This window comes from Microcebus murinus, chromosome 1 (genome assembly GCF_040939455.1).
Source record: "Microcebus murinus isolate Inina chromosome 1, M.murinus_Inina_mat1.0, whole genome shotgun sequence".
Taxonomy (NCBI): Eukaryota; Metazoa; Chordata; class Mammalia; order Primates; family Cheirogaleidae; genus Microcebus; species Microcebus murinus.
The window spans coordinates 154,956,420-154,971,471 of NC_134104.1; the positions used below are offsets into that span (position 1 = coordinate 154,956,420).

Consider the following 15,052-nt stretch of genomic DNA (forward strand, 5'->3'; position numbering starts at 1 on the left):
CCACGCCCAGCTAAATTTTGTGTTTTTTGTAGAGACAGGGTCTTACTATGTTTGCCCAGGCTGGCCTTGAACTCCTGGCCTCAAGCAAGCCTCCCACCTTGGCCTCCCAAAGTATTGGAATTTATAGACACGAGCCACTGTGTCCAGCTCTGTATTTTACATTGAATAGACCAGCCACATTTCCAGTGCTAAGTAGCTGCATGAAGCTGGTAATTTCAGTACTAGAGAGCATGGAGGTGAGAGGCTTTATCCAACTCTAAGTATAGACAGTTTTGGCAGGAGCACTTGGGGGGCTAGTGCATGACTTTGAAATATGGGATTGCTCAAGTCTGAATCTGCTCTTCTTCTTTTTCAGGCTCTGGGTGCTCTGGGATGGAGCAGGTGTGCAGAGGGTGAGGACACTGCTCTGGGACCAAGTCATTTGCTTCCTTACTTAGCAAGACTGTCAACTTGAGCAAACTCAGGCCTGGGACGAGGATGTCTGTGGCCCTCTCACTGCTGCTCCCCCTTTGGGGGAGGACCTTTCTCCTTCTGCTCTCCGTGGCCATGGCTCAGTCCCGCTGGCCCAGTGAACCCTCGGAGGCCATCAGGGACTGGGAGAACCAGCTTGAGGCGTCCATGCACTCAGTGCTCTCAGACCTCCATGAGGCTGTTCCCACAGTGGTTGGCATTCCCGATGGCACGGCTGTTGTTGGGCGCTCATTTCGAGTGACTATTCCAACAGATTTAATTTCCTCCAGTGGAGAAGTCATCAAGGTGAGAGACTGAATATAAAACATAAATGAGGAAGAATTCTCATCTTCCATCTTAGCTTTGCTCTCTTTTCCTTTTCAGTTCTAAACTCTAGCAATTCTGAGCTCAATTCCTCCAGTATGTGCTAAGTGCCCTTGAGGAGAAGGACGGCCACTGATGTTCACAAGAGGATCCCCATGTATCTCAGAATAGCATCCTAAATTTTATTCTTGCTCCCATTCTGAGGGTGAAAAAGCCCCGGAAAAGCCTTTACTTTGTCCTCTGGAAGGTCTCTGGTCACTGATTTACTGATTTGGTGGAAGGGCCTGTCATGTGTGTAGGAAAAGATCAACTTTCATAAGCCATGGAGTTAAACCCAAGATATAGAACTTTTGTGGTTTGAACATATTTTTTAAAATAAGATATAAATAAATATAGGAGTTCTACTCTAATTTGGTGGTTTATATTTACTAAAGTATTTGATCACTTAAGAACCAAAATTAATACCCAGACTTCCCAGCCTTGGTCCATATCCTTTGGGAGAAGCAATCCAGAGAACAAAGGGATCTGAAACGTGGACAAAAGAGTGTTTTGGCTGACCCAGAATGGAAATCAGGTGAAACAGGAAGCTTTTGTGTGAAGAAGCAGCATCCCAGCATCTGGGTTTGTGGAATCTTGGACTTCCTGTAGAATTCTGGGTGGGATGTACCCCTCAAGTTATGAACATCTCCTAGAGCAGAGGTCAGGACACATTTTTCTTAAAGGGCCAGATAGTAGTAAATATTTTAGGTTTTACAGACCATATGGTTTCTGTCAAAACTTCTCAACTCTGCCAGCGTAGTACAAAAGTAACCATTATAATATATAAATGAGTGGGCATTGCTGTGTTCCAGTAAAACTTTACTGATGATACTGAAACTGAAATTTGAATTTCATATAATTTTCACATGTAAAGAAATATTATTCTTTTATTTTTTCAATGATTCGAAAATACAAAAATAGGTGGTAGGCCAGATTTGGCTCATAGCCATGGTTTGTTGGCTCCTGCCCTATAGTGTTCTTTCCCTAGAGGCATGGCTTGGATGTGAACTAAAAATATTCCAAGATCTATACTTTGTCAGGGTAGTTTTTATATCTTCTCTGCATTTAGATTTCTCTCTATATATGGTGTTCTGGCTATCTATTGGTGTGTTTAAACCACCAAAATTTAGCAATTTAAAACAATCAGCTTGTGTTGCTCAAAATTTTGTGGCCAGGAATTTCAGGGATTCAAGGCTCATCTGGGAATCTACTTCACATGGCACTAGCTAGCATGGCTCATCTGGGGCTGGAGGATCCACTTCCAAGGTGGTGCATTCATGGCTAACGACTAGGAGCTTAGTTGGGGCTGTTGGTCAGGGTCCCTGATTTCTCTTCATGTAGATCTCTCCGTGGGCTGCATGGGTGTCCTCAGAGCACAACAGCCAGGTTTTGAGATTTCCAAGAAATAAGAAAGGAAGCTGCTGGTCTCTTAAGGCCTAGTCTTAAAAACTTACACTTCTACTATACTCCATTGGTTGAAGCACATGTGGGGTCATGTAGATACTTAATAACTTGTTCTTTGATTTACAAGCCCTAGGCATCTAGATTAGAAATAGCTACAAATTCTGTGCTTCCCTTGGAGAGATAAGTCTTTGTCCCTTTTCCTTGAATCTGGGTGGACCTACTTTTTGCTTGTACCCTCCTTTTTCCTGTTGGCTCCCTTCTTGTTAGATCATGGCTTGTTCTCAGGGTGCCTTTGTGATCTCAGGCAGCTATACTTCTAAAGATCCTGGCCTATATATCAGCTTACTTCCACAAAACGATTTATAGTTTACAGAGTGTTTGTATAAGATTTTGTTTTGTTTTGTTTGTGAGACGAAGTCTTGCTCTGACACCTGAGCTAGAATGCCGTGGTGTCAGTCTAGCTCACAGCAACCTCAGACAGACTCCTGGGCTCAAGTGATTCTCCTGCTTCAGCCTCCCGAGTAGCTGGGATTACAGGTGTGTGCCACCATGCCCAGCTCATTTTTCTATTTTTAGTAGAGATGGGGTCTCACTCTTGCTCAGGCTGGTCTAGAACTCCTGAGCTCAAGTGATCCTCCCACCTCAGCCTCCCAGAGTGCTAGGGTTACAGGTGTGAGCCACTGCTCCCAGCCATATAAGATTTCCTTGAAATCTTCATAATACCCTAGTAAGCCAAATGCTAGTGTGACCATTAGATAAAGAGTAGTGGTTGTGCAGGGTACACTTCTTGTTCAGCTTCAGATTTGATCCTCTGAATATCCAAGCTCTGCATTGGTTACCTTTGTTGCAGTGGCCATTGGAATGTTTTACATGGATTAATATTGACCAGAAATGCCTGGAACTGATACACTGAGCTGGATATTTGCTTTATCTGGCCGAGAGACATTTAACAGGCTTATTTACCAGGGAGTAAAGAGATTTACTGGGAAAACAAGATTTTATCTGAACATATTTATCTGTGGAAAGCAGACCATTTAGTAGCTGATGAGCCTATAGAAAAACAGATGAAGATGTGTGACTCTTCATCCCGGTCTGAATCATCAGGATTGTATGGCTTGGGAGTCAGAAGGTCAGAAAACCTGACTTTGTTCCTAGGGCTTTGGTTTCCCCATCTGTAAAATAGGATTGCAAAAGTCTTTATATTAAAGGAGTTTTTTTTTTTTTTTTCTTTTTACTTGGGATCTTGCTCTGTTGCCCAGGCTAGAGTGCAGTGGCATGTCATCACAGCTCCCTGCTACCTCAAACTCCTGTGCTCAAGAGATCCTCTTCAGCCTCCTGAGCAGCTGGGACCATAGGCACATGTCACGAGACTCAGTTAATTTTTTAAATATTTTGTAGAGACTGGTCTTGCTATGTTGCTCAGACTGGTCTTGAACTCCTGGCCTCAAGTGATCATCCCATCTTGGCCTCCCAAAGTGCTAGGATTACATGTGTGAGCCACTATTCCTGCTTTAAGGAGTTATTTTTTTTTCTTATTATAATGATGCATAAGTGTAATTGTGGAAAACATAGAAAGGGAGAAAAAAATTCTTTCGTGGTTTCTACAACTCAGAGTTAAATCCTTCATGATTTTCTTTGCTCATTAAGAGGTGTCCATGCCACATACACACAGACATCGTAGACCTGGGACCATACTGGACATGTTTTTTAATCTTTTTTCATTCATTGTAACTTGAGTTTTTTCCCCATAGTAATTAAATGTTTTTTTGGGAATGTAACTTTTAATAGGTGCCAAATGTTCTTGTGTATGTGAGGAATATTTCAGATACTGGTCCCAAGGATGCTTATTGGGAATCATATCTGGAGCCCATCACTGGCTGCCCTTTATCCAATCTGCTGTTTGCTCAGTATCTTCCTAGGTCTCACTGCCTTCATTCTTGACCTCTCAGTTTGTCCGCATTGAGGCAAAGGACATCTTTTTTTTTTTTTTTTTTTTTTTTTTGAGACAGAGTCTCACTCTGTTGCTGGGGCTAGAGTGCTGTGGCGTTAGCCTAGCTCACAGTAACCTCAAACTCCTGGGTCCAAGCAATCTTCCTGCCTCAGCCTCCCAAGTAGCTGGGACTACAGGCATGCACCACCATGCCTGACTAATTTTTTCTGTATAGGTTTTTAACTGTCCAATTAATTTCTTTCTATTTTTAGTAGAGACAGGGTCTCACTCTTGCTCAGGCTGGTCTCGAACTCCTGACCTCGAGCAGTCTGCCCACCCTGGCCTCCCAGGGTGCTAGGATTACAGGCGTGAGCCACCGCACCGGGCTGACATCTTTATCTTTAAAAAAGCTTAAATCTACTCAGTACTAGCTGCACTTCGGATCAAGCCCCATGTGATCTGGCCTCTGGCTTCTGGCTTCCTCTTCCTCCCTCCCCTTCCTCCCTTCCCTTTTCTTTTGTATACCTTGTCCCAGCCACACTGCCCCCTTTCTGCCTCATGATCATGCCTAGCCCAAGGCCACCACAAGCCCTTGGCTCTTTCTTCTTTCAATGTGGGTATAGCCACCCCTTTCAAGCTCAACTTGAACAGCATTTAGAGTTTTAGAGCTCTGTCCCAGTACCCTGGTGAAAGCAACTTTCCCACAAAACCCTATATTATCTTAGCAAATTTCTATATTTGAAATTCTTATTTTTTGTTAGTCTGTCATCATGTACTAGGCCCTCAAATGTTTGTGGGCTGGTAGAGGGAATAAGGACCTATTCAGCACCTGCAAACCTGCTTTGGATTGTCAAAGACTGCCTGGCTGCATGCAGAGAGTAATGCCAGCCTGTGCTGGGGCAAAAAGAGACTAAACTCACCTAATACCTCAGCAGTGTCCGGGGCCCTGTGACACATACACTTTGAAACTTCACTTTTTGTTGTGTTTCACATTGGAAAGTGGCTTCATCCTATCCCTCTGACTCTTAGCTGTGTGTTTATTGATCCATTATTAGTACAGACTGCTAACATTTAATGATTTATAATTCATTGTTCTTCTTAATTATTGTGATGTTCAAATTATCCCAGATTTGAGCATTGGGAGTCCCTTTGAGTTGCTTCCTGTGTTCTTGTGATGTGCCCCTGTCAATTCTTTGAGCGCTTACTTACTTTTTGGCTCATCTTACATTCACCCTCCCTCAGCCATTTCTCCAAGGAGCCTGATTCCTTTTGGTGGTGAGTGTTATTGAAGAAAAGATCTAGGCACTGGGTGAGCTCATTGCCATTTCTTTGCTGTTGGACCCTCCAGCAGAAAATGTGGCTCCATTTTTAGATGACAAAGTGGTAACTAAGTGACTTGTCTAGACTACATAGCTTGTAGGGACAGAGTTAGTTTGTAGGGAGCACCCAGGAGGCTTCCTGGGTGTGTAGTGAAAGCTGATGCCTGGTTCATAGGGTATCCATGGTTCCCTATGTAGCATTCTAGGTACCTGGCATGGGATGGGACCTGTTTCAAAGTAGGTGCCCCATTAAAGGCTTGCTGTGTGATGAAGCATTAACAGAGATGGAGCAACAAGAGGGGGACAGTTGGGGTGGTCATGGATTATGGAGCTTCATGTGGGAAATTTGAGAAGGAGTTGGTGGGAGGATGTGGAGTTGGGCTTCTCAGCAGAGAGAGACCAATGCCAACTCAGTAGAGTTGTCAGTTTGGTGAAGACAAGTGGAGAGAGAAGTGGGCCCAAGGAGAGCTGTTTAGGGTGTCTTCCCCAGGTACCAGAGGAGGAAAAAGTGGGTGAGGAACTGAGGCAGGAGGTACTCCTCATCTCCATGTGGAGTGTCCAGGTGAGGGTTGTTTTTTAGCCTGTGTGGACATGGCTGAGTTGCATAATGAAGGCACACAGGTAGAGCATGATCTGTCCTGAGTTCTGGTGAGATTAGATGGCATGATTGTCATACTTACAGACTGGTTGTGGGGGGATGTGCATGGGGGTTGATGGTGGAATAATCCAGTGTTTGTAACACACTTGAATACTGGTCTGTTGAAGGGATAGAAAATTTAAGGTATCATTCTAAGTGAGCTATATTGGCTGCCTGCAAAACCTAGTTTGGCCTGTGTGGGCTGTTACTTTATTTCAGGAGGTTGTGGCAACTCAGGAAGTCATAGTGGCAGAGGATGTGCTGCTTGGTCTCAGCCAGGAGTGCCTATTGGTATACTCATACTGTTAGCCCCTAAAGCAAGGGCTTCCCTATACTTTATATGCTTTATACAACAGTCTGTAGGATCAAGAGAAGGAAGAAGGAGTCTGCCTGTTTGGAGGGTATAGCCCTGAGATCCTAGATCCTCTGCTGTGATACCCTTTCTTTCCTTTTTTCTTTCCTTTCTTCTTTCTTTCTTTCTTTTTTTTTTTTTTTGAGAAGGGGCCTCACTCTGTTACCACTGCTGGAGTGCAGTGGTGTAATCAGCTCCCTGCAGCCTCAAACTCCTGGGCTCAAGCAATTTTCCCACCTTAGCCTCCCAAAGGGTTGGGATTATAGGTGTGAGTGAGCTACTGCACCTGGCCCACCCTTTCATGTTCTGACAGCCCTTGTCCAGTCTCAGCTTGGCTGGCAGTTTTTGCTTACTCTCCTGTTCTCTAGCTCTGCCTTGAGAATTGATTTGTAGTTATTGACCCCCAACTTAACTCCCAAATGGACTCTTTGTTTCTTAATTTTTATTTATTTTATTTTATTTATTTATTTATTTATTTTATTTTATTTTATTTTTTTTGAGACAGAGTCTCGCTTTGTTGCCCAGGCTAGAGTGAGTGCCATGGCATCAGCCTAGCTCACAGCAACCTCAAACTCCTGGGCTCAAGCAATCCTCCTGCTTCAGCTTCCCAAGTAGCTGGTACTACAGGCATGCACTACCATGCCTGGTCAATTTTTTCTATATATATTAGTTGGCCAATTAATTTCTTTCTATTTATAGTAGAAACGGGGTCTTGCTCTTGCTCAGGCTGGTTTAGAACTCCTGACCTTGAGCAATCTGCTTGCCTTGGCCTCCCAGAGTGCTAGGATTACAGTTGTAAGCCACCATGCTTGGCCTGTTTCTTAATTTTTAAAAAATTTTATTTTAAATAGAGATGGGCGTCTCGCTCTTCCTCAGTGTGGTCTCGAACTCCCGAACTCAAACGATCCGCCCACCTTGGCCTCCCAGAGTGGTAGGATTACAGGTACGAGCCACTGTGCCCGACCAAAATGGACTCTTTTTGACCAGATTTGAGAAGGGGCTAGGTCCTCGTGATCAGCATAGCCTTTCTGAGAGACCTGGGCCATGGGACTCCTATCTCTTCTCCTGTGACCTCAGGACACCCTAAAACAGATGGTCTTGGTATATACTCCCGTGAATCAGACTACATGCCTGTATACAAAGTTCATCCAGTCTTGACTGTCTTTTGCTTTCATAGCTGCCTTTGGATCTGAGAAACGCTTTCTCTCCATCAGGGGCTGTGGGGATGTCCCACAAAAGCCAGCTTGGCTTTTGCTCAGTGGATCCTAGCCTGTCCTGGGCTGGTCACAGCATAAGTTACCCATCCTGACTCTTGCCTCCCTTGGAATTGGTGCCGACTCACTCATCTCTGACTTGAGTGAGTTTGGGACTCACTGAGGAATGTGATTAAATGCCTGGAAATGTTCTAGCCCCTCCCTCTGTGGTGGTCAGGGAGAGTTGTCTTTGCATCTCAAGAAATGACTGCCCCCTCAGATGTCTTATTTTGGTAGAGCCTGTGAGGATGGCTTTTCATTCTGCTTCCCCTCAGCCTCCTTGCCTGCAGACAATGTGGGCTTTCCCTCAGCCCAAGATGTCAGCAGGCCGGGAGCAGCCCTTCCTGGGACTGTGCTCTCAGCTGCTGGCTTGGGCCCCTAATTGTTCTCCTGAGAACAATGGGCACTCTCTTTGGCTGGGAAGGGGAGTTCATGAAAGGAGCATTTCTTTGGATGCTTGAGAGCTTTGTGGCAACCCCGCCTGTGTGAGATGAACTACAGTTTCTTCCTGCCTTGAGTGGGTGTTCCCTGGTTCTGAATGGACTCCTTGTGAACAGAGCACACCGGGAAATGCGGGTTGGCGAAGGAAGGCATCCTTGGGGGTGGGCTGTCAGAATGGCATTTGCCCAGACTCATCAACTCACATACTTACTGAAAATATAGGCTTATAGGCTTCTATGTTTTTTTAAAAAAATTACTAACGAGGACTGAAAGAGAGCGTGACACTGTGGAATAGATGATGTCAGGGCTTGGAACTGAAGGACTAATTTTGAGGATCTTTTTAGTGGCTGTAACTATATTATGCTGCCCCTTATTTTGGGGGGGAAAGATTAATTTTTAAAAATTTTTGGTGGGAACAGTTAACATCAGATAAAAGGCTTCATAGCTCAGACTAGAAGGGCACTGACTGAGCTGGATAAATGTGCTCAGAATGTGATCCTGTGGCCTTGGTCTTTGTGGCAGGAGCTGTGTGCTGGTTTGAGGTTTGCGTGTCTAACAGTAGGACCAATGATTATGTCTTGTGGGTATGGCTCTACTTTACTTAGCAAAGCAGAGGCCCCTTGTACTCACTTCCGCCATGGTTCTTCACCTCAGGTAGAGACATAGGCCTGGCTTCTGACCTCAAGCTAGAGGCTCTTCCTGTTGACTTGTGCTACCTCCCTGCAGCACAGCCATGTGACTGCCCATGCTAATCATTCACAGAAGGCCACAGAGCAGATTTGTCTCATTGTCCATTTGTATCATAGTCCATGGCACAGACACAGGATGACCGTTAGTGTGAGTTAGCACCAAGGCTCAGACCACATCAGAGGGACCATCTCCTGTTTCCCTGAGCAGAGGACACATAGCCTACAACAAGGAGGCCTTGACCACCTCATGTGGGAGTGCCTCCAAGGTGCTGTCTATAGTAGCCAGCCACAGATGGCTGCAGGTTGGCCTACCTCTGCAGCTTGGCTGAGGTGTGAGGGAGCTGAAAGAAGCTAATGATCAGATCTGAGGGAAGGCAGGGACCTTGCTAGGGCAGGCCTCTGCAGGTCCAAGCAGTGGGGTGTCATGGGGCAATAGTCTATACCACTTGAAATGGATCACTGAGAAGACCCCCTGGCACATCTTTGGGGGAACACAGGGAAGGGCCAGCTCACACCTCAAGGGCTGATGTGTCCAGAGTTGTTGGTTGGAATGTGCCACTGCAAAGCCAAAAGGGCCCTCTGAAAGATTTGTAGTGTGAGAAAATGCTCACCAGATTAATTTCTTGATTATACCTTATTCTTTTTTTCTTTTTTTTCCCTTTGTAACCTACATTTACTAATTCCCTGCTCTTAAGCAAAAATATAAAAGTAGTTCTTCCCTGTGTTCCTGTAGGTAGGTAGTGGTGCAGCACAGTCCCCAAACCAGACATGCCTTTAATTTTGGCTTTCCCTATCTTCAGAATACCAGGTTTTCCTCTGCAGCGAGGGGCTCATTGAGAGCTGGTGTACTTGATGACAGCCTTGGTGCCCTCAGACACGGCGTGCTTGGCCAGCTCTCTGGGCAGCAGCAGGCGCACCGCTGTCTGGATCTCCCTGGAAGTGATGGTCGAGCTCTTGTTGTCATGCTCCGGGCCAGAGGCCTCGCCCACAATGCGCTCGAAGATGTCGTTGACAAAAGAATTCACGATGCCTATGGCCTTAGAGGAGATGCCGGTGTCAGGGTTGACCTGCTTCAGCACTTTGTACCCTACCTTATTCTTAAGATACCTCTTTACTAGCCATCATCAACTGAAAGTGCTTGCCTATCTATCTGTAGTCTTTGCTTGCTATTTCTAAGTCCTAGAACTCCTCAGGCCCTGAATGATAAAGCTTGTGTTTTCTTGTTTTCAGAATTCAATTATAATTAATTTGGCCCTAGTGAGAACCTAATTCTTCAGTTTTGTTTTTCAGCTATGCTTAACTGACTGGCTCAGACTGTAGGGGAAACTTGCTTTTTGATGAGGACTAAGTAATGGGAGCTCCTCTGTCCATTTGGTCTTTCTCCAGTTGTGGAATGGTACTGGTTGGGGGTGTGAGACTTTGTGTTTCATGGTGTTTAGTGCCTATAGGTGCAGTATCTTTATTAAACCAAGTGCTTGACTGTCTACTCTGTGCAAGAGGGTACCACTAAAGCAGCTGGAGGGAGTATACCAGAACTGAAGAGGAAGCCACTTGCTAGTCATCTGATAGTACAGACTGAGGAGTGACCAAAACCTTCAATTTGGCAGTTCCCTGGTCTTTGGTCATGATGATTCCTTATGGGCATCACTGGGTAGGTAGTCTTTAGAACTCTTCAGGGTCCTTCCCAGGTTTTGTGAGTTTGATTCTTAATGTTTTTGGATGCACTTTATGGGCTGGGATTTCTGAAGGTGGGTATATGGTTGTTTAAGATCTTGTTTTCTAGGCCGGGCGCTGTGGCTCACGCCTGTAATCCTAGCTCTTGGGAGGCCGAGGCGGGCGGATTGCTCAAGGTCAGGAGTTCAAAACCAGCCTGAGCAAGAGCGAGACCCCGTCTCTACTATAAAATAGAAAGAAATTAATTGGCCAACTGATATATATATATAAAAAAATTAGCCGGGCATGGTGGCGCATGCCTGTAGTCCCAGCTACTCGGGAGGCTGAGGCAGAAGGATCACTCGAGCCCAAGAGTTTGAGGTTGCTGTGAGCTAGGCTGACGCCACGGCACTCACTCTAGCCTGGGCAACAAAGCGAGACTCTGTCTCAAAAAAAAAAAAAAAAAAAAAAAAAAAGATCTTGTTTTCTGCAGCATTCAGGATCTTACTTTCTTTAGTGCTGGGCTTGCCTTTTGTCTCAAAAGCACATCTTCTCCAAGGGTTGCTGAAACTGGAAAGCTTTCTGGCCTTTTGGGTGGCCTGTGAGCTGGAGCCCATGATCTCCTCGGATCAGGCTACCCCCTGCAGTTTTTGCCCCTTGCAGTTTATGCCTCTTACAGATATACCCCACTAACTGACTGAAGGCTCCTTTCTTTTTTTTTTTTTTTTTTTTTTTGAGACAGAGTCTCACTTTGTTGTCCAGGCTAGAGTGAGTGCCGTGGCGTCAGCCTAGCTCACAGCAACCTCAAACTCCTGGGCTTGAGTGATCCTTCTGCCTCAGCCTCCCGAGTAGCTGGGACTACAGGCATGCGCCACCATGTCCGGCTAATTTTTTATATATATATCAGTTGGCCAATTAATTTCTTTCTGTTTATAGTAGAGACGGGGTCTCGCTCTTGCTCAGGCTGGTTTTGAACTCCTGACCTTGAGCAATCCGCCCGCCTCGGCCTCCCAAGAGCTAGGATTACAGGCGTGAGCCACAGCGCCCGGCCTGAAGGCTCCTTTCTAAGACAGCAGCTATAAGGTCAGCAGGCCTTGCCTCCCACAACTTTAAGGCAGTGTTAGTATTTGGTGATGGAGAGTCTAGTGACCTGAAAACCTGGAGGAGTTCCATGGCTGCGACCAGCCTGTCACCCTAAGCACATGTGCCTCTACTGCTGAGTATCTCACACTGAGCCCTGATTCCTGCCTCTTGCCTGCCCTTCCTTGCCTGGCAGCCCTTAGAGGGTTAGTTGTAGATGGTTATGGTACAGCTAGGGTAGAAATTTTTATACTGGATAAACCAAGGACTTCAAGGATAGTCAAGATCTCATCTATAAGTAAGTATGCCAAGATCCTAGTGCACTTATTTTATTTAATTTTTTTGAGACAGAGTCTCACTCTGTTGCCTGGGCTAGAGTGCCAGGCTAGAGTCAGCCTAGCTCACAGCAATATCAAACTCCTGGGCTCAAGTGATCCTCCTGCCTCAGCCTCCCGAGTATCTGGGACTACAGGCAGGCGCCACCATGCCTGGCTAATTTTTTCTATATACTTTTAGTTGTCTGATTAATTTCTTTCTATTTTTAATAGAGACAGGGTCTTACTCTTGCTCAGGCTGGTTTCGAACTCCTGACCTTGAGTGATCCACCCACCCCAGCCTCCCAGAGTGCTAGGATTACAGGCGTGAGCCACCGTGCCAGCCCCATACCTATTTTAGACTGAAGAGGTAAATGCTGGTCTTTGGGCAGCAAGCCCGCCCCTTCCCCAGTGCCCCTGCAGGAGTCCTCAAACTTTTTAAACAGGGCCAGTTCACCGTCCCTCAGACTGTTGGAGGGCCAATGGAAAGTGCAGCACACATTCCACACATGCTCACTGTGGGCCTGGGACGAGTTGGCTGCTAAGCAGGACAGGCAGCTGCGGCAAAAACACCCGGAGGGCCGGACAAATGTCCTTGGTGGGCCGCATGTGGCCCGCAGGCTGTAGTTTGAGGACGCCTGCCTTAGGGTTTTCATCCACTCCTGGCAGAAAAGTATTGACAGGCAAGCAACTTCCTGAGGGTGCCCAGCCTCAGTCTTATTCCCCTATAGTATCCTGGCTTCCCCTTGGCTATAGCCTCCCTACTTAGATGCTCAGCTTTGAGATATGAACAGGGAGACAAGACCCCACTGTACACTGGGTCCAAGGCCAGTTGAGAAGGACTGGGGAGTGGCGCCTACACATTCTCTCGGCCTATTTGTACAGCAGTCTTACATTGTTTACTGGATCTTCTCATAGCCTATAGGAGCCCATGGGACCCAGCATTGGGTGGAGAGTCCGTCAGGTGCCTGGCCCATAATCATACAAGGATGAGATTGTTTCCTCCATTTTAGAGATGAGGACATTGGGGCTAAGGTCAAGCCTCAGCCTGCTTGGAGCTGGGATTCATGGTGAAAGACAAGGCTTCTCATCTGGTTCGCTATTGTTACAGGGATGAGTCCTGGCTTGTCATGAGAGCTGCATCTGTCAGAAGGAACTTTCATATCCTACTTCACTTTTAGGCCCTGAGAGAAGAGAGGTGACCTAGAGCCTGTAGGATTTGAAAGTTGAGGGGCGGGGAGTAAACTAGAGTTCCTATGGGTTGAGGGACTCCTGCTTTGTTAGGGTAGAGCAGGTGTTTCACCTCTGAGCACCTCTGCAGTGAGCCAGGCCCTGAGCCAAGTGCCTTCAGGAGGGAGGGACTGTGGACACTGCCAGCCCTTCAGGCATGTTCAAACTTCCCAGGTTAGGGGCTTTCCCCAAATGGCCTTGAAAATGCAGAGATGTCAGTGTGCTTGTGACTTGGCTGGGTTCCTTGTGGAAATTAGGTTTGTTTTGCTTCCTGTGGCCCTTCTATTAAAATGAATCATTGTCACTCAAAGAACTGCTTGGGCCTGACTTTCCCATTACTGAGACACCTGGAGGGGGTTTAAGAGTGTTCAGGTTATTACCTTTCCTTCCTGTCTGAGGAGTACTCATGACTCTGAGGGGACTGTCTGCTTTGGCGCTGTAGATACAGTTTGGTCATCTGTCCTGCAGCCAGTTCACAGCCAAGGCTTCAGGACCTTGGGGAGCTAGAATTTGCAGAGGGGAAAGCAAATATAAACTGGAGAGGCTTGGCTCTGTTTCTCTGACGTGGCTTGCCGCAAAGGCACAGGTAAGCTTTACATGGCTATAAAGTCGTGTATAGGCAATAGTGAAAGAATTTGTTTTCAGTAATCAAAATAAAGCTATCAGTTCTCAACTTCCATCTCCCAATTTGAAATTAAGTATTATAACTTACTTTGGTAAAATCTGGGATTTTCTTTAATGTTAATTATTTATGTTACATGATATTAACAGGTTATAATGTTAGTTGGCATAGTTAAAATAAGCATATGGCTTCCAAGGCTGACTGTATGGGAGCCTTGGTCATAGAGGGGCCTGCGTTTCTTCTGTAGGAAATGTCTGACAGCAGAACTTTGGCTGTTGGGGTCAGCAGCATAGGAGATGAGTCAGGCTGGGAAGCTTTGAGGAGGCAGGGCCCTTCTCTGTTTTTTTTTTTTTTTTTTTTTTTTTTGAGACAGAGTCTTGCTTTGTTGCCTAGGCTAGAGTGAGTGCCGTGGCGTCAGCCTAGCTCACAGCAACCTCAAACTCCTGGGCTCAAGCGATCCTTCTGTCTCAGCCTCCCAAGTAGCTGGGACTACAGGCATGAGCCACCATGCCTGGCTAATTTTTTCTATATATATTAGTTGGCCAATTAGTTTCTTTCTATTTATAGTAGAGACAGGGTCTCGCTCTTGCTCAGGCTGGTTTCGAACTCCCGACCTCGAGCAATCCGCCCGCCTTGGCCTCCCAGAGAGCTAGGATTACAGGCGTGAGCCACTGCGCCCGGCCCTTCTCTGTTTTTTATTTTATTAATATTTGTAGACCCTCAGTGAGTATCTCAGAGAGCAATCAGGAAAGAGATACTCCTATAATAACTCCTAATAACATCAGTTGTCTTCTCGTGGGTTTTCGCTGGAAGTGGGAAACCTGTTTAAACCAGTTTATTTTTTTTTTTTTTTTTTTTTTTTTTTTTTTTTCTTTTTCCGCTGTGTCGCTCGCGGTTAAAAGGGCCGCCCGCGGAGGAGGCAGGCGGCCCCAGTTATGCGCGAGCCCGTGCTCTGGCGCTGCAGCCTGACCCCCTAAACCAGTTTAAAGGGGAGAAAAATATATAGTGTCCGATAAAGTTGCTGCCTGGACTCCTGGGTCCTGCTGGGAGTATCAGGTACAAGCCTAGTGTCTCCTTCCTAATCACTCGGGTACTTTGGCTTTTGGCAAGAGGAAGCTCAGGGGACCAGAGCCACTAGGGAACCCAGCAGTCATGGCTTTAGCCTTCCTGCCACAAGGAAGGAAGCATTTTAGTATCCCTCTGCTGATAAGCAGCAACCATGAAGGCCAAGGGCTGAGGCTGGTAATGAGATGTGCTGTCTGTTGGCCAGTGTGTCCCTGGACTTGGTAAAGGGTAGTGGATCTGAGAGTTCCTT

The 15,052-nt window shown here is 46.2% G+C and overlaps 3 protein-coding genes and 1 non-coding gene across 7 annotated transcripts in view; 1 reads left to right on the plus strand and 3 right to left on the minus strand.

The window, feature by feature from the left end:
• The window catches only part of GPX1 (glutathione peroxidase 1), a 266,951-nt gene that overhangs the window by 159,698 nt on the left and 92,201 nt on the right, over window positions 1–15,052 (minus strand). The window lies entirely within an intron of this gene.
• DAG1 (dystroglycan 1) overlaps window positions 1–15,052 on the plus strand; it is a 75,539-nt gene that overhangs the window by 54,048 nt on the left and 6,439 nt on the right. For all 4 annotated transcript variants that reach the window (XM_012771288.3, XM_012771286.2, XM_012771285.2 and 1 more), the window contains one exon: window positions 356–756. In XM_012771288.3, the coding sequence (XP_012626742.2) occupies window positions 478–756 (279 nt within the window). In that variant the 5' untranslated portion in view covers window positions 356–477. The remainder of the gene's footprint in view (window positions 1–355; window positions 757–15,052) is intronic.
• On the minus strand, window positions 9,669–14,891 carry LOC105874977 (histone H2B 1/2-like). Its single transcript, XM_076009238.1, has 2 exons — window positions 14,832–14,891; window positions 9,669–9,929 (listed from the first exon to the last, which is right to left on the minus strand). Exons 1-2 carry the CDS (start codon window positions 14,889–14,891, stop codon window positions 9,669–9,671), a joined length of 321 nt encoding a protein of 106 aa, XP_075865353.1.
• LOC142875466 (small nucleolar RNA SNORA76) lies at window positions 14,618–14,746 on the minus strand. The gene has a single exon (XR_012922820.1). It is a non-coding gene; the product is annotated as a small nucleolar RNA SNORA76 (small nucleolar RNA).